General features: G+C 34.3%; 1 protein-coding gene across 2 annotated transcripts in view; it reads right to left on the reverse strand.

The window, feature by feature from the left end:
* The window catches only part of LOC145267223 (IQ domain-containing protein H-like), a 259,132-nt gene that overhangs the window by 145,870 nt on the left and 93,252 nt on the right, over window positions 1–20,010 (reverse strand). For both annotated transcript variants that reach the window (XM_080123287.1, XM_080123285.1), the window contains exons 3-4: window positions 16,837–17,006; window positions 7,115–7,184 (exon numbers count right to left, since the gene is read on the reverse strand). In XM_080123287.1, the coding sequence (XP_079979413.1) occupies window positions 7,115–7,184; window positions 16,837–17,006 (240 nt within the window). The remainder of the gene's footprint in view (window positions 1–7,114; window positions 7,185–16,836; window positions 17,007–20,010) is intronic.

The following is a 20,010-nucleotide window of genomic DNA, read 5'->3' on the forward strand; positions in this document are numbered from 1 at the left end:
TCGATTCAAAGCATGTTAGATCATCTAGCATGCTTTGAATCGATCTGTCACGTCTACCATTTGAAAAGGGAATTTTTTCCCAAATTATTATGGCTATTGTCGCAGACATAAAAAGTAAGACATTTGTATTTGATACAACTGAATAAATATATGTATATATAGACATATATGTATGTACTTATTAATTTGTAAATCGCCACTTGTTTTCATCTTCTTCTAACAACACCGACTATATCTCATTCCTCGCATTGTGATAGCCTTCTAATTCTCTACTACATATATATATACATATATATATATGTGTGTGTGTGTGTGTGTGTGTGTGTGTGTGTGTGTGTGTGTGTGTGTGTGTGTGTGTGTGTGTGCATCTATCTCAGTGAATTAATGCGTCTCCAGATACCAACCTGGAAATTTCTACGACTTGGCGTAGTACATACAGCGCCTAACCTTCCCAAATGGTCACCCATCTGGTACTGGCCAGGCTCAACGTTGCATAACTTCGGTGATCTGGCAAGAACCGGTGTGTAAACATAATTGTGCCGTATATGTGTTTGTGTTTTTGCAAGTATATATACACTCATGAGGGAAAAAAATGAGCTAATAGTTAAAGAAGGAAGAAATCGATTTTTCAATATTTTTCCATGAATTTTTGTCAATTTTAACTGAAAATTTCTATTTTTCAGATCATTATTATTATAGCATATAATAATGAGTAGAAAAATTAATCCGAAAAATGATAAGATCACATCTTGGCGAGGATATAAAAAAACTAATTGTGGGATTTAGGTAGTCCAAAATGGTTTACAATCAGATTTTTTATATTTTAAGAAAAGAAAATATGAAAACATCTCTTTCTGCAGTGAAGCAAATTTGTAAAAGGTGCGAAGTCGAATGCTTGGTAAAAGGGAAATCTGGATCTCGTCGCCTTAGAGCATCCACTTTGAAGGACGACCACAGGCTTAAATTAACTGTTTGGAAGGATCGAACAAAAAAAACTTATGTTGACCATAGCAAAGAATTAAAACAGGGGCTGGAAATTCTCTTTCTAGACAAATGAAAAAAATAGGATTTTCCCCTAACAGGCGTGCAAAGAAGCCATTTTTATCTAAGAAGAACATCAATGATAAAAAAAGATTTTTCTTATGTTATGACAAGAAAGATACAGACTGGTTCAGGAATGTTTTCCGGTTAGAGAGAATCAAGATTTTGTCTTGTTAGTGATGCTCCCGATGCTTTCGAACGATGCAATCGAAGAACTGGAGAAAGATTTTCGCCAAGTTGCATAAAAACAACAATTAAACACGGGAATGGAGGGATAATGGTATGGGGACTTTTACTGCAGCAGGAGTTGGGGAACTTATGAGATGTGAGAAGTCAATCAATGCAAAGGAATACATTCGAATATTAGAAGTAGGATTGTTACCAAGTATCCAGAAGCTGGGAATATCCCAGAACATTATTTTTCAACATGATAATGCCCCTGCACACACTGCTAAAATCACAAAAAATGGGGGGGGGGGTTATAATTCAATTAATGTGATATTTTGGCCAAGTCAAAGTCCCGATTTAAACCCAATCGAGAATATTTGGTCCATAATATCTTGTGCATTGGCTGGAAGAACTTTTTCGAACAATGACAAACTGTGGGAACTGTGCAAGGCGAAGGGAATAGCATCTCTTCTTTGGTTGAGAGCATGTCTAAAAAGGCTGGTCTTTTAAAGAAATCAAAAGGGAATGCGATTCCATCCTAAGCATTTATAAAAGTAAATGTCTTGTTCTGTGTTATTTATCTTGTTTAAGTTTCCTTGTTCAATTGTTCTTTGTTCAATATAGTATTTAGTGCAATAAAATATATGAAATTTATTTGGCCCATTTTCTTTGTTCACGAATATATATATATATATATATATATATATATATATATATATATATATATATATATATATATATATATATATATACTCGTGAACAAAGAAAATGGGCCAATATAAATTATATATATATATATATATATATAGTTGCAAAAAACAAATATATATATATATATATATATATATATATATATTAAGTAATGTGATTTATAATTTAAAAGTTTTAAAATTTTTAAAAAATTTAAAAATCAAAATTTAATTAAATTAAAAATCAGTTTCATAAGAAGGAACAACAACAAAGTCAATTATCTGTACGATCGTTTCGGAAATCCGTGCTTTTTATTTGTGGTATACATGAAGTCACGTAGAATAATTATACATAGTTTTTTTGGTAAGCACGGTCTCCTCATCAGCAAATTTAGGAGGATTTCTATTGAATTGAAAAGACACCAAAAATAAACCTAGCATTAAAAGTAAGGCAGATGAATCTGAAAAATTGAAGTAAAAGGTTTGGATATAAAATTTATAAGAAAATTAATAAGGAAATTGGTATAGGTTAGAGATAGAAATGAGTAGAAAAAATATATATATTTTTGAATTTACATAATAAATTTGATTTAAAAATATATAGATATATAATTACCTTTTGGTTTTTCTTTTTTTGAAATCAGGAACTGTATTTAAAGTAGTCATTTAGATGTTTGCTATAGCTTTTTATTTTATTGAATGATGAATTTTAAAAGGGCGACGCTCGTGCAGTAAATTGTTTCCGTTAGCGTATTTTGATTTAGAGACGCTACAGTTAATATCTATAGAGAGAGAGTTTTTTTTTTTTTTTTTTTTGTTTTTTTTTTTTGCAAGTTTTTAAGGGGAGATAATTGTCATGGCTTTATTTATTATTTGATTTACGAGTCTAAGGGCGGTAATTGGTTTAACTTAATTTATTAAAAAAAAAAAAAAAAAAAAAAAAAATCTATTTTTACTAATGAGTAATTTTTAATGATTTAAGGTGGTTTATATTTATTAAATTTAAACCAACGTTTATGATTACACGATAGAAGGTCGTGTCTTGAATTTACTAGTTTGGTTGTGCTTTTTATATCTTCATATTTTAAAATTTTTACGGTTTCTTTTGTACATAATGTACAAAATTTATCTCCTGGTTTATATAATTTGCAAGTCTCAATTATTTGCCATTTTAAGTTGAAAGAAATATTGCTATTTTTTAGTTGCCAAATATAGTTGGATAGAGTAGTTTGGTTTGATAGAGAGTTATTTTTAAAAGAATGTTTGTGCGTTGAAATTCTATGTTTTATTGGGCCAGATGTGGAACCAATATATATTACCTCTTGATTATTATGATTATTTTCCGTTAGGTCTATTGTTGGATTATAATGTGGTGGGTTGGTTAATAATTGATCGGTAGATTGATTTAAGTTGGTGTTATTATTTAATTCGGTAGTTGAGTTATGGCTGTTGATAGGTTCTTGTATATTTGGAGTTTTTGATACTGTGCAGCTATAGATAACATTTTTAATTTTACATGAGCCTTGTAGGGGACATTTATTTTTTCTTCTACAGTTACAGTCCGATGTATTTTGTATAGTTGCATTTTGTAGTTTATTAATTTTATTATTATTAGAGCTAATTATTTTCTGATGAAGGTTAGGCATAGTAGAGTAAGAGACTTTAATTGTGTTCTTATTGAAAATCTTATTATATCTGATAAACTGATTTTTAATTTAATTAAATTTTGATTTTTAAATTTTTTAAAAATTTTAAAACTTTTAAATTATAAATCACATTACTTAATATTGAATTAGCTCTAGGACATTTAACTATCGAGCTTATTATATATCTAAATTACAACGAGCATTTCCTGTATTTTAATTAAACTAGTAATTTCACTATTACATTAAAATACACTTAGCTCTTTAGACTATTATTCTAATCTCCTTTAAATTATATATATATATATATATATATATATAAAGCTGAACGTCTGTGTGTGTGTGTGTCTGGTCACGAATAGCCTCCTATATGGAAAACTGATCACATATAATGATAGAAGATTATCAAGACACAGGAATGGGTATGTTTGATCTGGCATAATGATGATTCATTAAACTTGTGGGGTCTGCGTACGCGCCTGGTCCACAAAGTATGGAAATAAAAAATTTTAAAAAACGTTTACAAGTGTTTTTGATATAGATGTACATAATAATACTTTGATAAGTATGTTTTAACTTAAATAGGGATGGTATAATAAAATTGTACGGTCTGCGTTCGCGTCTGGCCTCTATAGAATGGAAATAGGCATAAACTTTAATAATGACTTTTCATGTCTATCTGTGTAAGTATACTTTGATAATTATGTTTCAGTTTGAAGAAATACGGTATAATAAAATTATGGGGTGTTCGTTCGCGCCTGACCTCCATAAATGGAAATATGTCACAAAGTTTAACAAGGTTTTTTAATATAGATCCACAGAATATTATGATAAGTGTTTCAGTGTGAACAGGTATGGTATAATAAATTATGGGGTTTATCTATTTTCTTTTTACTTTCATCATATTTTGCTTTGGTTTCGATACCCCCAAATTCGAAACTATCTCTTTACAACCCTTCCTTTTCATAACCTATCATACTTTCATAAATCAGAGTCCATTTTCTGTAGGCTGTTTTTGAACCCAGTCAACGACGGGTACTTTTGTTAGTATATATATATATATATATATATATATATATATATATATATATATATATATATATATATATATATATATATGCAAAAACCAAAACAACAAGGGAAAAGATTGCATCATATTTGTATTTTCTCGAATGTTACAATTGTTTCGACATCAACTAGACAATTTTAAACTTTATATTGGTCAAAGATTTTCGAGGTTGGCATCTCGTCAGATTTATTAAAAGAAATACAAGGTAATTACGTATCTGAACATGTTTTCATCCTGTTATTAGCGGTATCAAGCAGTGTGACCCGTCTCATCATCTGTATGCTCGATTACAGAAATGTTAATCATATTGCTTAATATTTGAGTCAATTTACCTGGCTTAATTTTTATTAACATATGTATATTGCCACTGGCTTATAGATTTTAATATATTAAATCTTTGGGGAAAATTTTCTAATATATATATATATATATATATATATATATATATATATATATATATATACTTTTCTTAAAAGATACCACATTCATAGGGATGAACACATAAGTATTTACTCATTTTCGGAAAGTTTTTATTTAATTGGTCATAACATTGCATTCAATTTTTTCGGCCTTCGATGTTAGAATATATGTATATAACTGTTTATGCAATTTATGCAAATGTGTGACTTTTGAAATATTTTTCCTACGTGTTGAAGAACACCAAAAGTTGTGCAAATTCAAATTTGATGAACAGTTACATTCTTATATTCAAACACCGGGGGTTTAAACAATTGTATGCAATGTTGTGACCAATAAAACATTCTGAAAATAAATACTTGCGTGTCTATCCCTATTAACGTGGTATCTTCAAAGAAAAGGATATCTATAGCTCTAGTCTTACACTATTGAGCTATCTAAATGAGAACTTTATGTTATTTATTCATATGTAATCACTACTCAAGTAATTAAATTATACATAAACATATAAGTTATACACACACACACACACACTCGCATGTATATATATATATATATATATATATATATATATATTATTTGGTTTTACATAAGCAGTAATATGTTGATACACAGTCATTTTGATCAGCTATTTACCAGTAACTAGAGACTTCTTCAGGCGATAAATCTTATACGAAATTAAAGTTTGCAAGGAAATATCAGGTCTTCTTCATCTGACCGAAACATGCTCATGACTGTGTAGAAACATATTACTGCTTATGTAAAAATAAATAAAGAGTATACCCTGCTCTACTTAAGTATTGAGCACTTGTATTAACCTCGTTAAACTTCATTGGTTACTTAACCTCAGGAAAACAATAATCTCAGATTATATATATAATATATATTTTCTTTATATATATATATATATATATATATATATATATATATATATATATATATATATATATATATATATATATATACCTGGCTTCATTAGCAAAGACCTAATCCATACGGCCACCGTTATATATATATATATATATATATATATATATATATATATATATATATTTGAAAATAACTGGAAATTTCTCAAGAGCCCTTTCGGCCATTATCTCATCAAGAGAAATCGCTAACGATTTCTCCGGATGAGATAATTGCCAAAAGGGCTCTTGAGAGATTTCCGCTTATTTTCAACTGTAGCTATAAATTCTATATCTCCAAACATTTTTTCTTTATATATATATATATATATATATATATATATATATATATATATATATATATATATATATATATATATATATATATATATATAATGGAGGTCGAACAGATTAGGTCCTTGCTAATGAGCCAGAGATGGCTTCTGTTACCGAGTTCAAATCTATTGACCGATGTTAATCGTGACACCCTGCACTGATGATTCCCGAAAGGATGAATCACTAGTGTCTGTAGGTATGTAATAATTATTATAGTAATATATATATATATATATATATATATATATATATATATATATATATATATATGTATATATATATATATATATATATATATATATATATATATATATATATGCACGGGTTATATTTACTTTTTTTTCTTTATTATTTCCTCTCCTTCTGTCTCTCAATTTTAGACTTTTATTCCTGTCTTTCTCAGTTTTCTTTTTAATTCTGTTACTCAAGTTCTTCCTTTTTTTATTTTTATAAAAAAAATGATTTAGTAACAAAAAGCCGATTATTTTATTTTTTCAGAAACAAATTATTACTTTTCAACGTGGACACTTGTCCATTATATTCGAAATTGCTGGACTTTAGCAGTTGACCAAATCCTTTTCGCTTCCAATTTTTATTATGCATATTCATACATTAATGAAGGTTCATGAGAAGTAAATATTTCTTTACTCTTTAAATCATTATTAAAATATTTTATTTACTTCCTCCTCAGGAGGTTAGACATGAGTTCAAATATGGATTTGATGAAAATCATTTTCTGGAATAAATTGGTTTCAAACCCGGTACACCCGTGTTTTCAGTCTGCATCAATAACCACTGAATTATACTTCCTAAGTACTTAACATTGCATGAAATAAAATTACTTACCCGTTGACCCGGTGATAGTCGAATTGCATGCCTTTGTGGTAGAAGACTTTCAGAGTTGAGACTGTTGTACCTAGAATTGTAGATATATAGTACATGAGTGTTTAATTGACTTACGTTCGTGTTATGCAAGTGGTAAATTTTGCATTCCTGCATATCTGACTTTTAAATCTTGCCTTCGATTTGTATTTTAGCTTTCACTGCTGGTGGAAGAAATTCCTCAACAAATGCCCTTTAAAGCTAAAACGAAAATGTTGCTTTTCTCTTTGTGTCGGTATTCAAAGCATATATATAAATTTTGGAGGAAGCAACTACCCATAAATCAAAATATCAACGAGATGTTTGAAAACTTTCAGACCTGAAAATAAGCCAGATGAAGATCTATCATCAATTTTTTTCTGGAAAGGATGCAAAAAACTTATTCTGAATAGGACCTTAACATGTGCGTCTTCCTAATTTGAAAGTAAGTTTCAATAAAGTTGTATGATCTTTTCCGGCCACAGTTTTTCTAATTAATTTAGACACTCTGTCGCATACGTCTATCTCCATAACACGCCTTCTTCCAAGTCAGCCTCTCTTTCTCTCCACTGTTCCATTTATGCGTCCTGTATGATGTAATTTGCATAGAAACTGAACCCTAAAAGCTCGCACACACACATGCTATTCAGGTAAGTTACGATTTTCCCTACAGTCTTTTGTTTTTGTTTTGTTTTTTAACTAATCAGGAGCGTAGAAATATCTAGTATTATAATGAGTCGTGTTGATAATCCCACTCATGTGAGATGGAGATCTATCTCCAATTTTTTTCTGGAAGGAACACAAAAAACTTATTCTAAGTAGGAGCTTAATATGTGCGCCTCTTGTTGTTATGGTTGCTGTTGTTGTTGTTTTAGCTATACAGGAGCGTAGAAATATCTTGTATTATAACGTGTTGTATTGATAATCCCACTCATTGAGTTAACAAACACGACATTACACTCTGCTCTTTGACCAATGGAGGCCTTGGAACTGAATGACAACTTTACTCACACACACACACACAAAAAAAAAATCCACATGTATTCACATCCATTCACTGAATATCACCTGAATTTACATACATTCACACTGACAGAGAACTGCCACGGTCTTATGTACGATATGAAAAGAAACTGAAAACACCAACATTCTAGTAATTATAGTAGCAATCGGTCTTACGAACAAGAATGGCGAATATACCTCGTAAACCAAGTGCAAAAGAAATACAAACAATTGCAATCAAAGGAACGGTTAGAATAGTAATTATCCTAGTGACATATGGCCGAGTGGTCCTAGACGTTGTATCAAAGTTTACAGTTACCCAAAGGTGCTGAGTTCAATCCTGAACGAAGGCAGTGAAAAGTAACATTCAAAACAGAGAATCAGCAACTATGTCCCAGAGCCTAGCTGGAGTCCGAACACGGTACTCCCGTAATAATAATAAAGGGTTGGGTTCGAGACTCCTAATAGCGGTTCCCCAGTTCGATACAAAACACCTGATGAAGGCCGGAGGGCAACACGGACGAAACGTTGTGACAATAACAACCAAGATGAGGAAGTCAGTCCGACAATCTCAATCAATGAACGGTTAGAATATTAAAAAAGATCTCTCGGTTCGAGTGACTAAAATAATGGGTTTATTTCTGGGATTAGGTAGTATGCCCAATCCCCGCCGAAAACAAAGTGATAAAAAAAAAAATTAAACAAAAAAAAAACGGAAAAGAAAGATATAGCCATACACACTTCTAACACTCGTGTCTTCTTCCACACATTCGAACATTCTACAAACACGAGGGCATTCATTTTTCTAATTAACAATTTACACACTCAGCACATCTTTCAGACCATTGTAAATTTGTAAATGTATAAATATATATTGTTTGTTTTATCTCTTTCATTCTAGTTGAAAGGCGAAGTCCAGGACGACTGGAAACAATGCCTAGATAAGCAGAAGCACATACAGCACCTGGAATTTCCAAATGGTCACCCATTTTAGTACTGACCAGGCTCAATATTGCTTAACTTCAGTCTGACGGGAGCTGATGTGCCAACGAGAATATGCAGTCTGTATTATACTGGCTTTTTTTTTTTAATTACAGATTTTATTCAAATTTAATCACCGCTTACATAGGGGAAAATATCTATTCATTCAAAGCACTCGACCACGTAAATTTCCCTCGGACTGAACATTTGAATATCCTACCATTAAAGCAGTATAGAGATCTTTACCTTTTTGGGACTATACGCCACAAGAATTAGCAAAAAAAGGAAAAGCAAAAACAGACTCCAATTCAAATAACGCTTACATAATAGAAAAATCTACTTATTTGTGTAGTGCCTTTCAGTGCTATTAGTAAGGCTATGACAAGAGAATATTATTTTCATTGTTTTGACTCTCGAGTATATATCCGACACAGTTAGACACAGTTAATCAACCGAGAATCACATCATTCTATATAAAAGCACATAAGATAGTAACAGATACACACTCGAGAGTCAAAACAATGAAAAGGACATGCTTTTTTCATAGCCCTAGTTATTAGTTATGCCAGCTATTCTTAGCCTTTCCTCCATTATTGACCCTTCGGGTTCATGTATTTTTCCATTTACCTTCTACTCCCATACAAAAACAATTCATAGCCATCATAAAGTGACAGAAAGAAAGATCAAAAAGAACCTTTTTATTGTTCAGAACTTTAGGTTTTGTCTAAAAATAGAATTATCAAAGTTATGACAACATGGCGGTTGCCAGCACCATCAAAATGCAAATCCGGGCGGTTCAACGCTTAAGGGCACAGCTCAATGCATCAGACTTATGATCGTTAGTGTAGTTTGAAGTGAGGACCACATCATACGACATCACATCTTCAAAGTCAGCTTGAAAGTCAACACCAAAGTGTATCTGGATGTGCTAAAGAGTGTGGTGATCCCCTGGTGCATCTAGTGGCCGCTAGCACACCCTGGGCATTGCAGCAGGACTCAGTACTGGCCCACAAGTTCCAAGAGACCCAGGCCTGACTTCAGAAGAGTGCTACAACTTTGTACCCTTGTCTCACTGGCCCCCTCCTTCACCGACCTAAATCCATTGAACTACTTCATTTGCTCATACATCGAAAACATCACAAACATGACCTCCCACAACACCAAAGCCAGCCTGATTGACGCCATTTGCCGAGTATTTGCTGAGCTTCACCTGGCACTTTGTGGAAAAAGCATGCCCCCAGTAATGGACCCGCATTGAGGTAGTGATTGAGGCTGAAGACGGCTACATTAAACAGATGTCAGCTCTACTAGATAATCAAGTTACCTAAATTGATTTCTTCAATAAAAGTTTTAAAATAAAGCTGTAGTTTTGTTTTCTTTTGGGTGACACTTTTATCGTTCCACCCTGTGGCTAGATTTAGCTCAATGAAAATAATTTTAAATATTATTTTGATATTTATTAAGCACGAAATTATCAGGCGTACCTTTCTTTCTTTAGTAGTAGTAGCAGTAGTAGTAGTGGTAGTAGTAGTAGTAGTAGTAGTAGTAGTAGGAGGAGGAGGAGGAGGAGGAGGAGGAGGAGGAGATAAATGTTCTCAAAGATTTGTAATTCATTGTGCTAAACTTTTATGCATTTCTCACACTGCATCCAATCTTCAACTCAAAAAGAACCGATGATGATGATGATCATGATCATGATGATGATGATGATTCAACAAAAAACGAACAATTTGAAAAAAAGGCTTAAAAAAGTTAAAGCAATTACGATGCAATCATTTTATGCGAAACTAGCTATTGAAAAACATGTCAAATGAGTTCCTTAAAAGATGTTAGCAGTATTTGAAGAGACAGAAACATCCCTCTCGAAACCAAGATGAAGTTACTAAACATACTAGTGGTCTTAATCATGCTTTACTTTACGCTGAATGAACATTGAAGGCAGGCCTAATCCAAACAGTAGAAATGAGATGTGTAGAGGACTGGTGGATATATTATATATATCCTCCAGTCGTACAAAATAGGTAAAATGAATTGAGTTGAGAAAGAAACGAACAACGCATTTATTGAAATAAACCAACTTGAATTTATTTCATGAAGAAACAAATGAAAGAAAAGTGTACAGCACGTGTTTAGTTTGGCGTGTGTCTCTCACTGTTAACTGGTGAGAGGGAAAGTCTATTGTTGTAGAGAGAGAGAGTGTGTGAGAAAGTCAATCCAGTTTAGCGCGCGTCTCTCACTGTTAGCTGGTGAGAGGGAAAGTCTATTGTTGTAGAGAGAGAGTGTGTGTAAGGTGTACGGACTGTCTGTTAGCTCTTGCCCTACACATAGTAGCAGGGGACATGTAGTGCGCATGCGCGTGCACCGGAGGGAGCGATTGATCCATCGACCGGCCAGGTCGGGAGCCGAATCGAAAAGGAGGAAACAGCTCAGGTCTCTTGCTTTTGTAGTTGGTTCCGGTGGTCTTTTGCGCATGTGTGGATTTCCTTTAAAGGTAAGTGACGTTGTCCACGTGTGCGTACATGTGCGCGTATGTGTGCGTACATGTGTGTGCATGCACGTGAATGTGAGTGTATGTACGTGAACGTGAATATATGTATATGTGTGTACGTGCGCGCGTATGTTTGTGTGCGCGTATCTGTATGACAAAAAAAGTGGCTTCAGATGTGAACGCATGTTTTTGTGTGAGACTAGAAAGGCTCGCACAATACTCCCCTTCCCAGAAAAAATATGCAGTGTATATTTTTTATTTATTTATTTATTTATTTTTTTAATAAGTAATGTTTTGGGTAATTGACTTTTCGTCCTTTTTTTTTTGCTGTTGGTGTGGTTGTTTCAAAAACGGAGTGTGTTCATAAAAAAGTATTTACTTACGCATGGAAAAGACGTTTACTCTTTTTCTTTTAGGCTGACATGTGCAACGAGTTGCTTGGACAGTGAAGTGAATTGTTCATTTGGAAGGAAAAGTTTTGTTCATGTTGATGTGGTGTGTGTAGTTGCCGGTGTCTTCGCAAGTGAGTCTGTGGTAGTGTGTATACATTGCCTGTACGGGCACTTGTTGCACATTCGTTCATGTTGAACGGTGAGTGTCCAGTTTCCGGCTGTCAATGAAACTTCCAGTTGTGAGTTTATCCATGTGCGTGATGCATCTCAACTCGTATTGTTGATTCAACTTCTTCCTATGTGTCAATAGGGATGTACTGTTATTGTTACTTTGTTGTTGCATCTGCTGTGTGGGATAGAATGTATATAGGCCCATGTGATTTTGCTCTTCACGTTTGTTGCAGGGTAATGTCAGAAAACCGTGAAAAATGTTTGTCGAGCTCAAATTTTTCTTTATATTCGGTATGAAGTTGACAACTCCGTGTTTATTTATATTAGCCGAGTCTGACGAGGGATTTCGTCATTGTTGTTTGTTGAGATTATTGTCGGTAGTAGTGTCACTTGTTTTTTCTCTGTTGAAAAGTTCGTTTATTTTGTTTATCAAATAAAACGCGCGTCTCGCTCAAAACAGTTTATTTTTTTAAAAAAATAGGGTCACCATGCATGTTCGTTTCACGTCGATCAGTCGCCAGTTTGTTGCGGGACTTGTGGCGTAGAAGGAAATGCGCGTTCATCTCACATTCGGTTCACCAATTTGTAGAGGACTGGTGGATATATTATATATATCCCCCAGTCGTACAAAATAGATAAAAGGAATTAAGTTGAGAAAGAAACGAATAACGCGTTTATTGAAATAAACGAACTTGAATTTATTTCATGAAGAAACAAATGAAAGAAAAGAGTACAGCACGTGTTTTGTTTGGCGTGTGTCTCTCGCTATTAGCTGGTGAGAGGGAAAGTCTATGGTTGTAGGGAGAGAGAGAGAGAGAGAGAGAGAGAGAGAAAGTCAATCCAGTTTGGTGCACGTTTCTCACTGTTAGCTGGTGAGAGGGAAAGTCTATTGTTGTAGAGAGAGAGTGTGTGTAAGGTGTACGTACTGTCTATTGGCTCTTGCCCTACACATAGTAGTAGGGGATGTGAAGCGCGCGGGCGCGTGCCCTGGAAGGAGGAGGGAGCGGTTGGTCCGTCGACCGGCCAGGTCGGGAGCCGAATCGAAAAGGAGGAAACCGCTCAGGTCTCTTGCTTTTGTAGTTGTTTCCGGTGGTCTTTTGCGCATGTGTGGATTTCCTTTAAAGGTAGGTGACGTTGCCTATGTATGCGTACATGTGCATATATGTGTGCGCACATGTGTGTACGTTAGCATGTATGTGTATGCACGTGAATTGTGTGAGACTAGCAAAGGCTCGCACAGATGCCTCAGTAGACTCCTTGTTATCTCATAAAAAAGATCATGTCACCAACAACGAAATGCATCACTATGTCGATCTATTGACCACAGTGAATACGAGGAAACTCAGATGGTATGAGCACGTAACATGGTCAGAAGGACTTGCAAATACCATTCTACAAGAAACAATCTGGTAGAAAAGAAGATGGGGTAGACAGAACGAAAAGTAAGCCGACAACATTCTTGACTGGACAGAAAAAAGCTTCAATGTTTCCAAGGCACTCACCCACAACTACCACGCCAAGTGGAGCCAACTGGTCCACCATTCATCAACCATGTAGCGCACTTACAACCCTGGCAAGTTACGGGACCAATAACAGTATTTGAAGAAGTTTGTTTTAATAACTTATGCTGTTACCTTTTTTATTTCAATAAATATTTGCTTAATAGTAATGACATCCATCACCTCATTCAAACATCCGTTTTAAATGATGGCATTGGACAGATTTTAGAAATTGGTTTAAAAACTAACCCATAACTGGTCAAGACTCACTAATACGAACATTATAAACAAAGGTGCGTCTGATAATTTCGTGTTTAATACCAAAATAATATCCAATATTATTTTCCATTCATACTATTAAAACATTAGGAGGTTTGGGGAGTGTGTCTGTTCGTATGCAAATAGGAATATGCTTAACAAATAAAAATAAAAAAAAGAAGAAGAAGCAAAGTTTTTATTTATCTCCCCCCCCCCACAGATCCATTTTTATCACTTCCTCCCATGTTTTCCTTGGCCTTCCCTGTGAGCTGAACTTGATACCTCAACTATTCTATGTTTATTAACCCAAGAACTCGCATTCATACTTTTAACACGGCCATCTTCTACAATCTAAATCTCACCTGTCTGTTTAAATGTATGTATGTATGTATGTGTGTCTGCCTAAAACTTTCGCCAGAGGCGACGGACTTTCATGAGATCGGTATTGTTTTGAAAATCGACCCTTCGGACGACAAATATCGAAAGATTCACTAAAACATTAATTACTTCACCCTCAGTTGGGCACTTTTCTACAGGGAGGGGGTCGCTTTTTTGCTGATATTTTCGAAAGTCATCATCTCTTTACGATTGTCTAGCCTTAATTTAAACTTTTGCTACTTCCGGTTTTGGCGATGGGCGCAATAGCAAAGATATCACATTTTTTTATGTTTTTTTTTCCACGTTCTTTTCCTCTTTGCGGTACAGGTTCGAGCCTGCAGGCCTGCCTGCCTGCCTAATACCACTTTTTTTCATGCTTAACACACACCTCCAAACACCCAGACAACGCCGGGCACCCAGGCTAGTACCATTGAAATCTACTTTTCTGTAAACATCTTCTGGGAACGAGTGTGTCAACGTGACTATACCGTGATTCGGCATTTTAGAACATATAAAATTATTGACACATATAATATATTTACAATTACTATTAGAGCATACTTCAAGTTATCCCTTGAGAAAGAAAGTTAAAAATTATTTAACTAGTATTAATTTTAGAGTTCTTCTATTTTTATTAAGAAAAAATGTCTTGCAAGCAACAAAAAACACGACATATACAGTGTTCAGTGAAGGTGTAACGTGATCGACATGAGGGAGTGAATTGCCCCTCATTGGGGAGCCGACTATGCTAAGATTACTTTAATAGATCCCGGGTAACGGCGGATATCCCAAGACTTGAGCTTGAAATATATAGATATAAATTGTTTATTGTTTGAAAATCGGAGTTAATTTGTTATTTGAGACAACAGGAAATGTGGGGATGTTAGAATAATCGACTGTACTTGTCAACCTACAGGATCTTTCAGACTATGGCTGTCTGAATGATGGCACACGGCCTTTTGAGGTCATGGGAATTGAGTCCCCAGATTTCAAAAACTCTCGACTATAAGTCGAGCTGCACACACGCAATCCACACTGTGTGGCGTAATTTGATTGACTTAAGAGACTCTCCACTCTACCTCCCCCTCTATATAATGCTAAATTGCTCAGAGATTAAGCAGATTCCCATTTGATTTCAAGGGGCACAGATCGTGTGGAAACTCGCCGTTCCCTGAAGACGTGACGAACACGCCCCTCCACAAACCCGTCTGAGACTATCTCTGAAGAGAAGAAAGATTTGAGACTTTTAAAAACTTACTAAGAACTGAACCATATATTTGTAAAAAAACATCTGTAATATATTTTGTGAAGTAGAATAGAATTCAAGCGTCTGTTATCCTTCTTGCCTGCGTGAGTTTTGTCATTCATTTTCAGCATACCAGATTCAATGTGACAGCCTCCAGAAGTATGAGACGACACAAGCCAAGTTTTCGAAGATCAGGGATCCTTATGTAACTTCATAAGAGGGGGTGTTACAAAGGTGCTTTAGTTGATAAAACTGTACAGGAATTGTTTGAAAAGTTTCGAACCGGGCATTTTACCTTTAATGATGAAGATCACTCTGTAAAGATGACAACCAAATCAAGGCATTGAGAAGAATTTACATTCTACAACACGAGAACCAGTAAAAAGGCTTAAAATATCCAAATCCACCATTCATAAATGTTTGATTAAATGCTTAATAGCATACGTAAGATTATTTATTTATTTTTTATAGAAGCGATTCTGTGGTGGTTTTATTTCACTCCCTGGGTGCTTGAAAGGGAGAGGTTATCTGCCCTTTGTTTATATTCTAGCCGCCCCCACATTTTGGGGACGTATTATTTGTAATTAATTTATTATTTAAATATTTATTTAAATATTTTCTACGTGCATAAAATTAAGTTATCTATCATGTAATGTCTATAGATAATTTTATGCGCGTAGAAAATATTCAAGTAAATATTTAATTAATAAATTAATAGCATACGTATATATTTTACTTTTCATTTCAGGCGCTTTTACAGAATTGGAATGAGATTTTGTAGTCGATAAATGGTGTTTTCAGATTTTAAAAAAAACAATGGTTTCAATTGATTTTTTTATCAATTCTAATATGTTACACTAGTAGCTTCGAAATTATGCAGTCGAAATTACCTGAATATTACTGAATTATTAAACAAAACAACTTAAATCGTGTTAGCAGGTGAAAATTGCCGCCATCTTATTTAAATCGAAACGGGAAATTACCTCCTTTTTGGACTCCCATATGTCTTAGGATTGTTTTTATCAAATTCTATTTTTATTTTCTTCAATAAATAATTTTCTAGCCTATCGATTTTCGTATTTTTTGGATATAATCATCTTAAAAATACGAGGAATACGTAGATACTATTGTTGTCATGTGAAATTCAGTATTACGATTTCCGAAATTTCGTCCCAATAGTGTAGAAGCGCCTCATTTCCTTTAAAAGATGGGGGCAAATTTTGGAGACAACGTAATAACATAACAAGAAGATAAATTCGAAAAAGTGGAAATGTAACAATAAAAAAAAATACCATGGCTTTGAGTCTTGTTGCTTTTTCTGATCATTTTGGCTTAAGTCTTCTGCAACTGCGTCACAAAATTCGTTGTGATAGACTTCAGTTCTGGGCTGATTCTCAAGAATAGCTGAAGCAATGGTTTTTACATTGTTGTTCAGCTGGTGTGCAAACTGAGCTGTCGTGTTCTGTTCGATATAAAAAAAAAAGAGAAAACATAAATATAAAAATATCTTTTAAAAATATAAAAAGGATATCTTCGAATTAAAACTTTGCATAGAACTGGAACCTCCTTCACTCGTCCCAATGCACTGAGTAACCGTCTGTCTTGTAACGTCACCTGTTTAGCGTTTGAACAGCCAAAGCTCTCCCAACACATCTCCAAGTGACCTGCTTTATATTCCATTCATCCACGTGAATCTCGCAAGATTACACGAGACTGCTTCTGTTAAATATCACAGACGCCATCTTGCTTTTTCTTTTTCCTGTCCAACGCGCATGACAAGCAGACGTGTGGGTGCTTAACAGGTGGGTCATGTGTATGTCCGTTTCTATCTTCTCAACACTTTGCATAATAAATAGTAAAAGATTATTAATGTCTTACGTACGGCATAATTACATTGACACACCATTTCTCGCCAGATCACCAAAGTAAAGCAACGTCCAGCCTGGCCAATACCGGATGGGTGACCATTTGGGAATACTAGGTGCTGTATGTGGTCTCCGCTTATCTCACCATTGTTTTCAGTCGCCCTGAATTTATATACTTGCAACTGAAATTAAAACAATGCCGACTCAGGAGATGTGTGGTGGGAGACTGTACAACTCTTGCCACAAATATTTTATGCGCAGGCACCCTTCAATGGGTATCCATAGTCTGACAAAACTGAATGGAACCGTTTTTATATTAACGTCTTAGTTGTCGTATATTTAGAGGATAAATATCTGAAAGAATGGTTTGGTGTAAACGATTGTTGGCGTCCATCTGTCTTAGATTAGTACATTAGCCGAATTTCAGCATATGCTGTGATTGTATAAGCCTATCCTGAATTGGCAAGTTCTGTTATAGTTGCCACAGATATTAGTGGAGTCTGGTTCTGACAGTTCTGTTTGCAGCCCCCTGACATTTGTGCTCTCTTTTCTCCCCCTCCATTACTGAAAAGCATTCCTCTTGCAGCATGCCTTCACAGCATTTCTCTAATGGCTGCAGTCTTCAGTCACAGACTCCTAACCTGCTTGATTTATGCCAGCTGCCCTCATGTCTTTAGGCATTCTTGTAGTATAAAACTATCTGCTCTGGAGCCAGTGGCGAACTTACTGAAAAAGAAATATCTTTGGGGATCCTTCTCTCGTTCATTAACTCGGCATGGCCAAAGTCGATGTTAGATAAGCAGTCTGATAAAAAAAAAAACATTCTTGTTTGATAAGTGATCCTGCTGGGTGATTCCCAGAAATCACTTGGCTGATATGGGCAAGAATAATGGTAATAAAAAAAAGAACAAAAAGAATCAAAACATAATTATGCTTATTCATTTCCATATTTCGTTTCATTTCTAAAACTTTGTCAAAGTTACTTCCAACTTTACATGTATCTAGTGTAAAAAAAAAATATCTGTTATGACTCTGTTTAATAAATGCTATACTTCACAAAGTTTTGTAAATGAAACGAAATATCTTGATTGTGTTAAATATATATGTATACTAATTAATCATGTCATCTGGGAGGGGAAGGGGGAGCTGGAAACATTCATTCTTTCCTTCATGGAATACAAGATCGAATGCGATTTTCAAATCTTTCATCACATCTAAGAGGTAGAAAAGAAAAATTAGAGTTCATTTTTATGTACTTGCTGTTGTAACGAGGAAATCGAATCCCAGAGCAAATAATGGAGTTATTTTTTGTTCTTTCTTATTGCTTTACTTATTCCAACCATCAAGAGAAAGAGCAAGAAAGAAACAACATCCCTAGGACTGCTACTGCAATAATTCCTGAAAGTACTGCTATCCAATGTGTCCATTAGATGTATGTGCTCCATTTCAGATCAGGAATGAAGGTTAGACCAATACGTTTGTCTAAACATAGATCATCCTCGATGCGAAAGTCGTTCATATCAATAGGGGCCAGATGTTGATGATGGAAAGAGACGAGCTTGATTTTAGATGCATTAAAATTAACCAGTTACCTTTTTCTCCATTGCACCACGTGCTCAAAATCAGAGGAGAGCGAATGAAAGAGATTTTAGACATTTCCAGCTTTTGAAGTGTTGCCATAGATGGTAGTGTCATCAGCATAAATGTCTACAAATGATCTAAGCGTGTGGTTTGAGAGAACGACACAGATTGCCAAATTCAAATCTAGTTCCTTATGTAGAAACGCTTCACTTAGGGTCGTTGGCAACTTTCACGTGATTTTTTTTGTAAGCAACGGATATCCTCCTGAAAAGAATTCCTATAATAGAAAGATATCAGATAAACGAATGGCAACAAAATCATATGGAATGATGATCAACACCAACACCAACAATAAAAATACAACATCACCTTCTGAAATCATGTATTTGTTCACTGTAGCCTTCTATCATACAAAAACATCTTAATAGACACCAAACCCTTCCTTTATACACACACACACACACAAAAAGCAATAAATTCGATAGAAAGTACCAAGGGAGATAACGATGATCGCACACAGATTGATGTATGAAGAGAGTCTAAATTTTGACAAGTCTTAGTGGAATAAGATTCGGTTTGTATTTGCTTTTGTTCTTGAACAAATAAAGATTTGAGGAAGAGGAAAACAGAAAGTGTTTGATACATTTCTTAATTGTTCAACAACAAGCGACTGTGAACACCAGCCTTCGTGTTTACAATCTTATGACCATTTAATGGACTTGCGAAGTTAAGTAATTAACAATTATGACAACTATACACACACACACACACACACACACACACACACACATGTATATATATATATATATATATATATATATATATATATATAGAGAGAGAGAGAGAGAGAGAGAGAGAGAGAGAGAGAGATAACATACAAAAATTTTCCAACTTGATAAATTGAATAATTCTGTAAACTTAAAGCACGAATAAGTATAAATATACGGAATACAAAATTACAACCTTTAACAGGTTAAAGACCAAAACTACTTCAGACATTTTTTAATTTATTATTTATTT

This window comes from Euprymna scolopes, chromosome 4, assembly GCF_053919585.1.
Source record: "Euprymna scolopes isolate OS-2025 chromosome 4, ASM5391958v1, whole genome shotgun sequence".
In the NCBI taxonomy this organism is placed as follows: Eukaryota; Metazoa; Mollusca; class Cephalopoda; order Sepiida; family Sepiolidae; genus Euprymna; species Euprymna scolopes.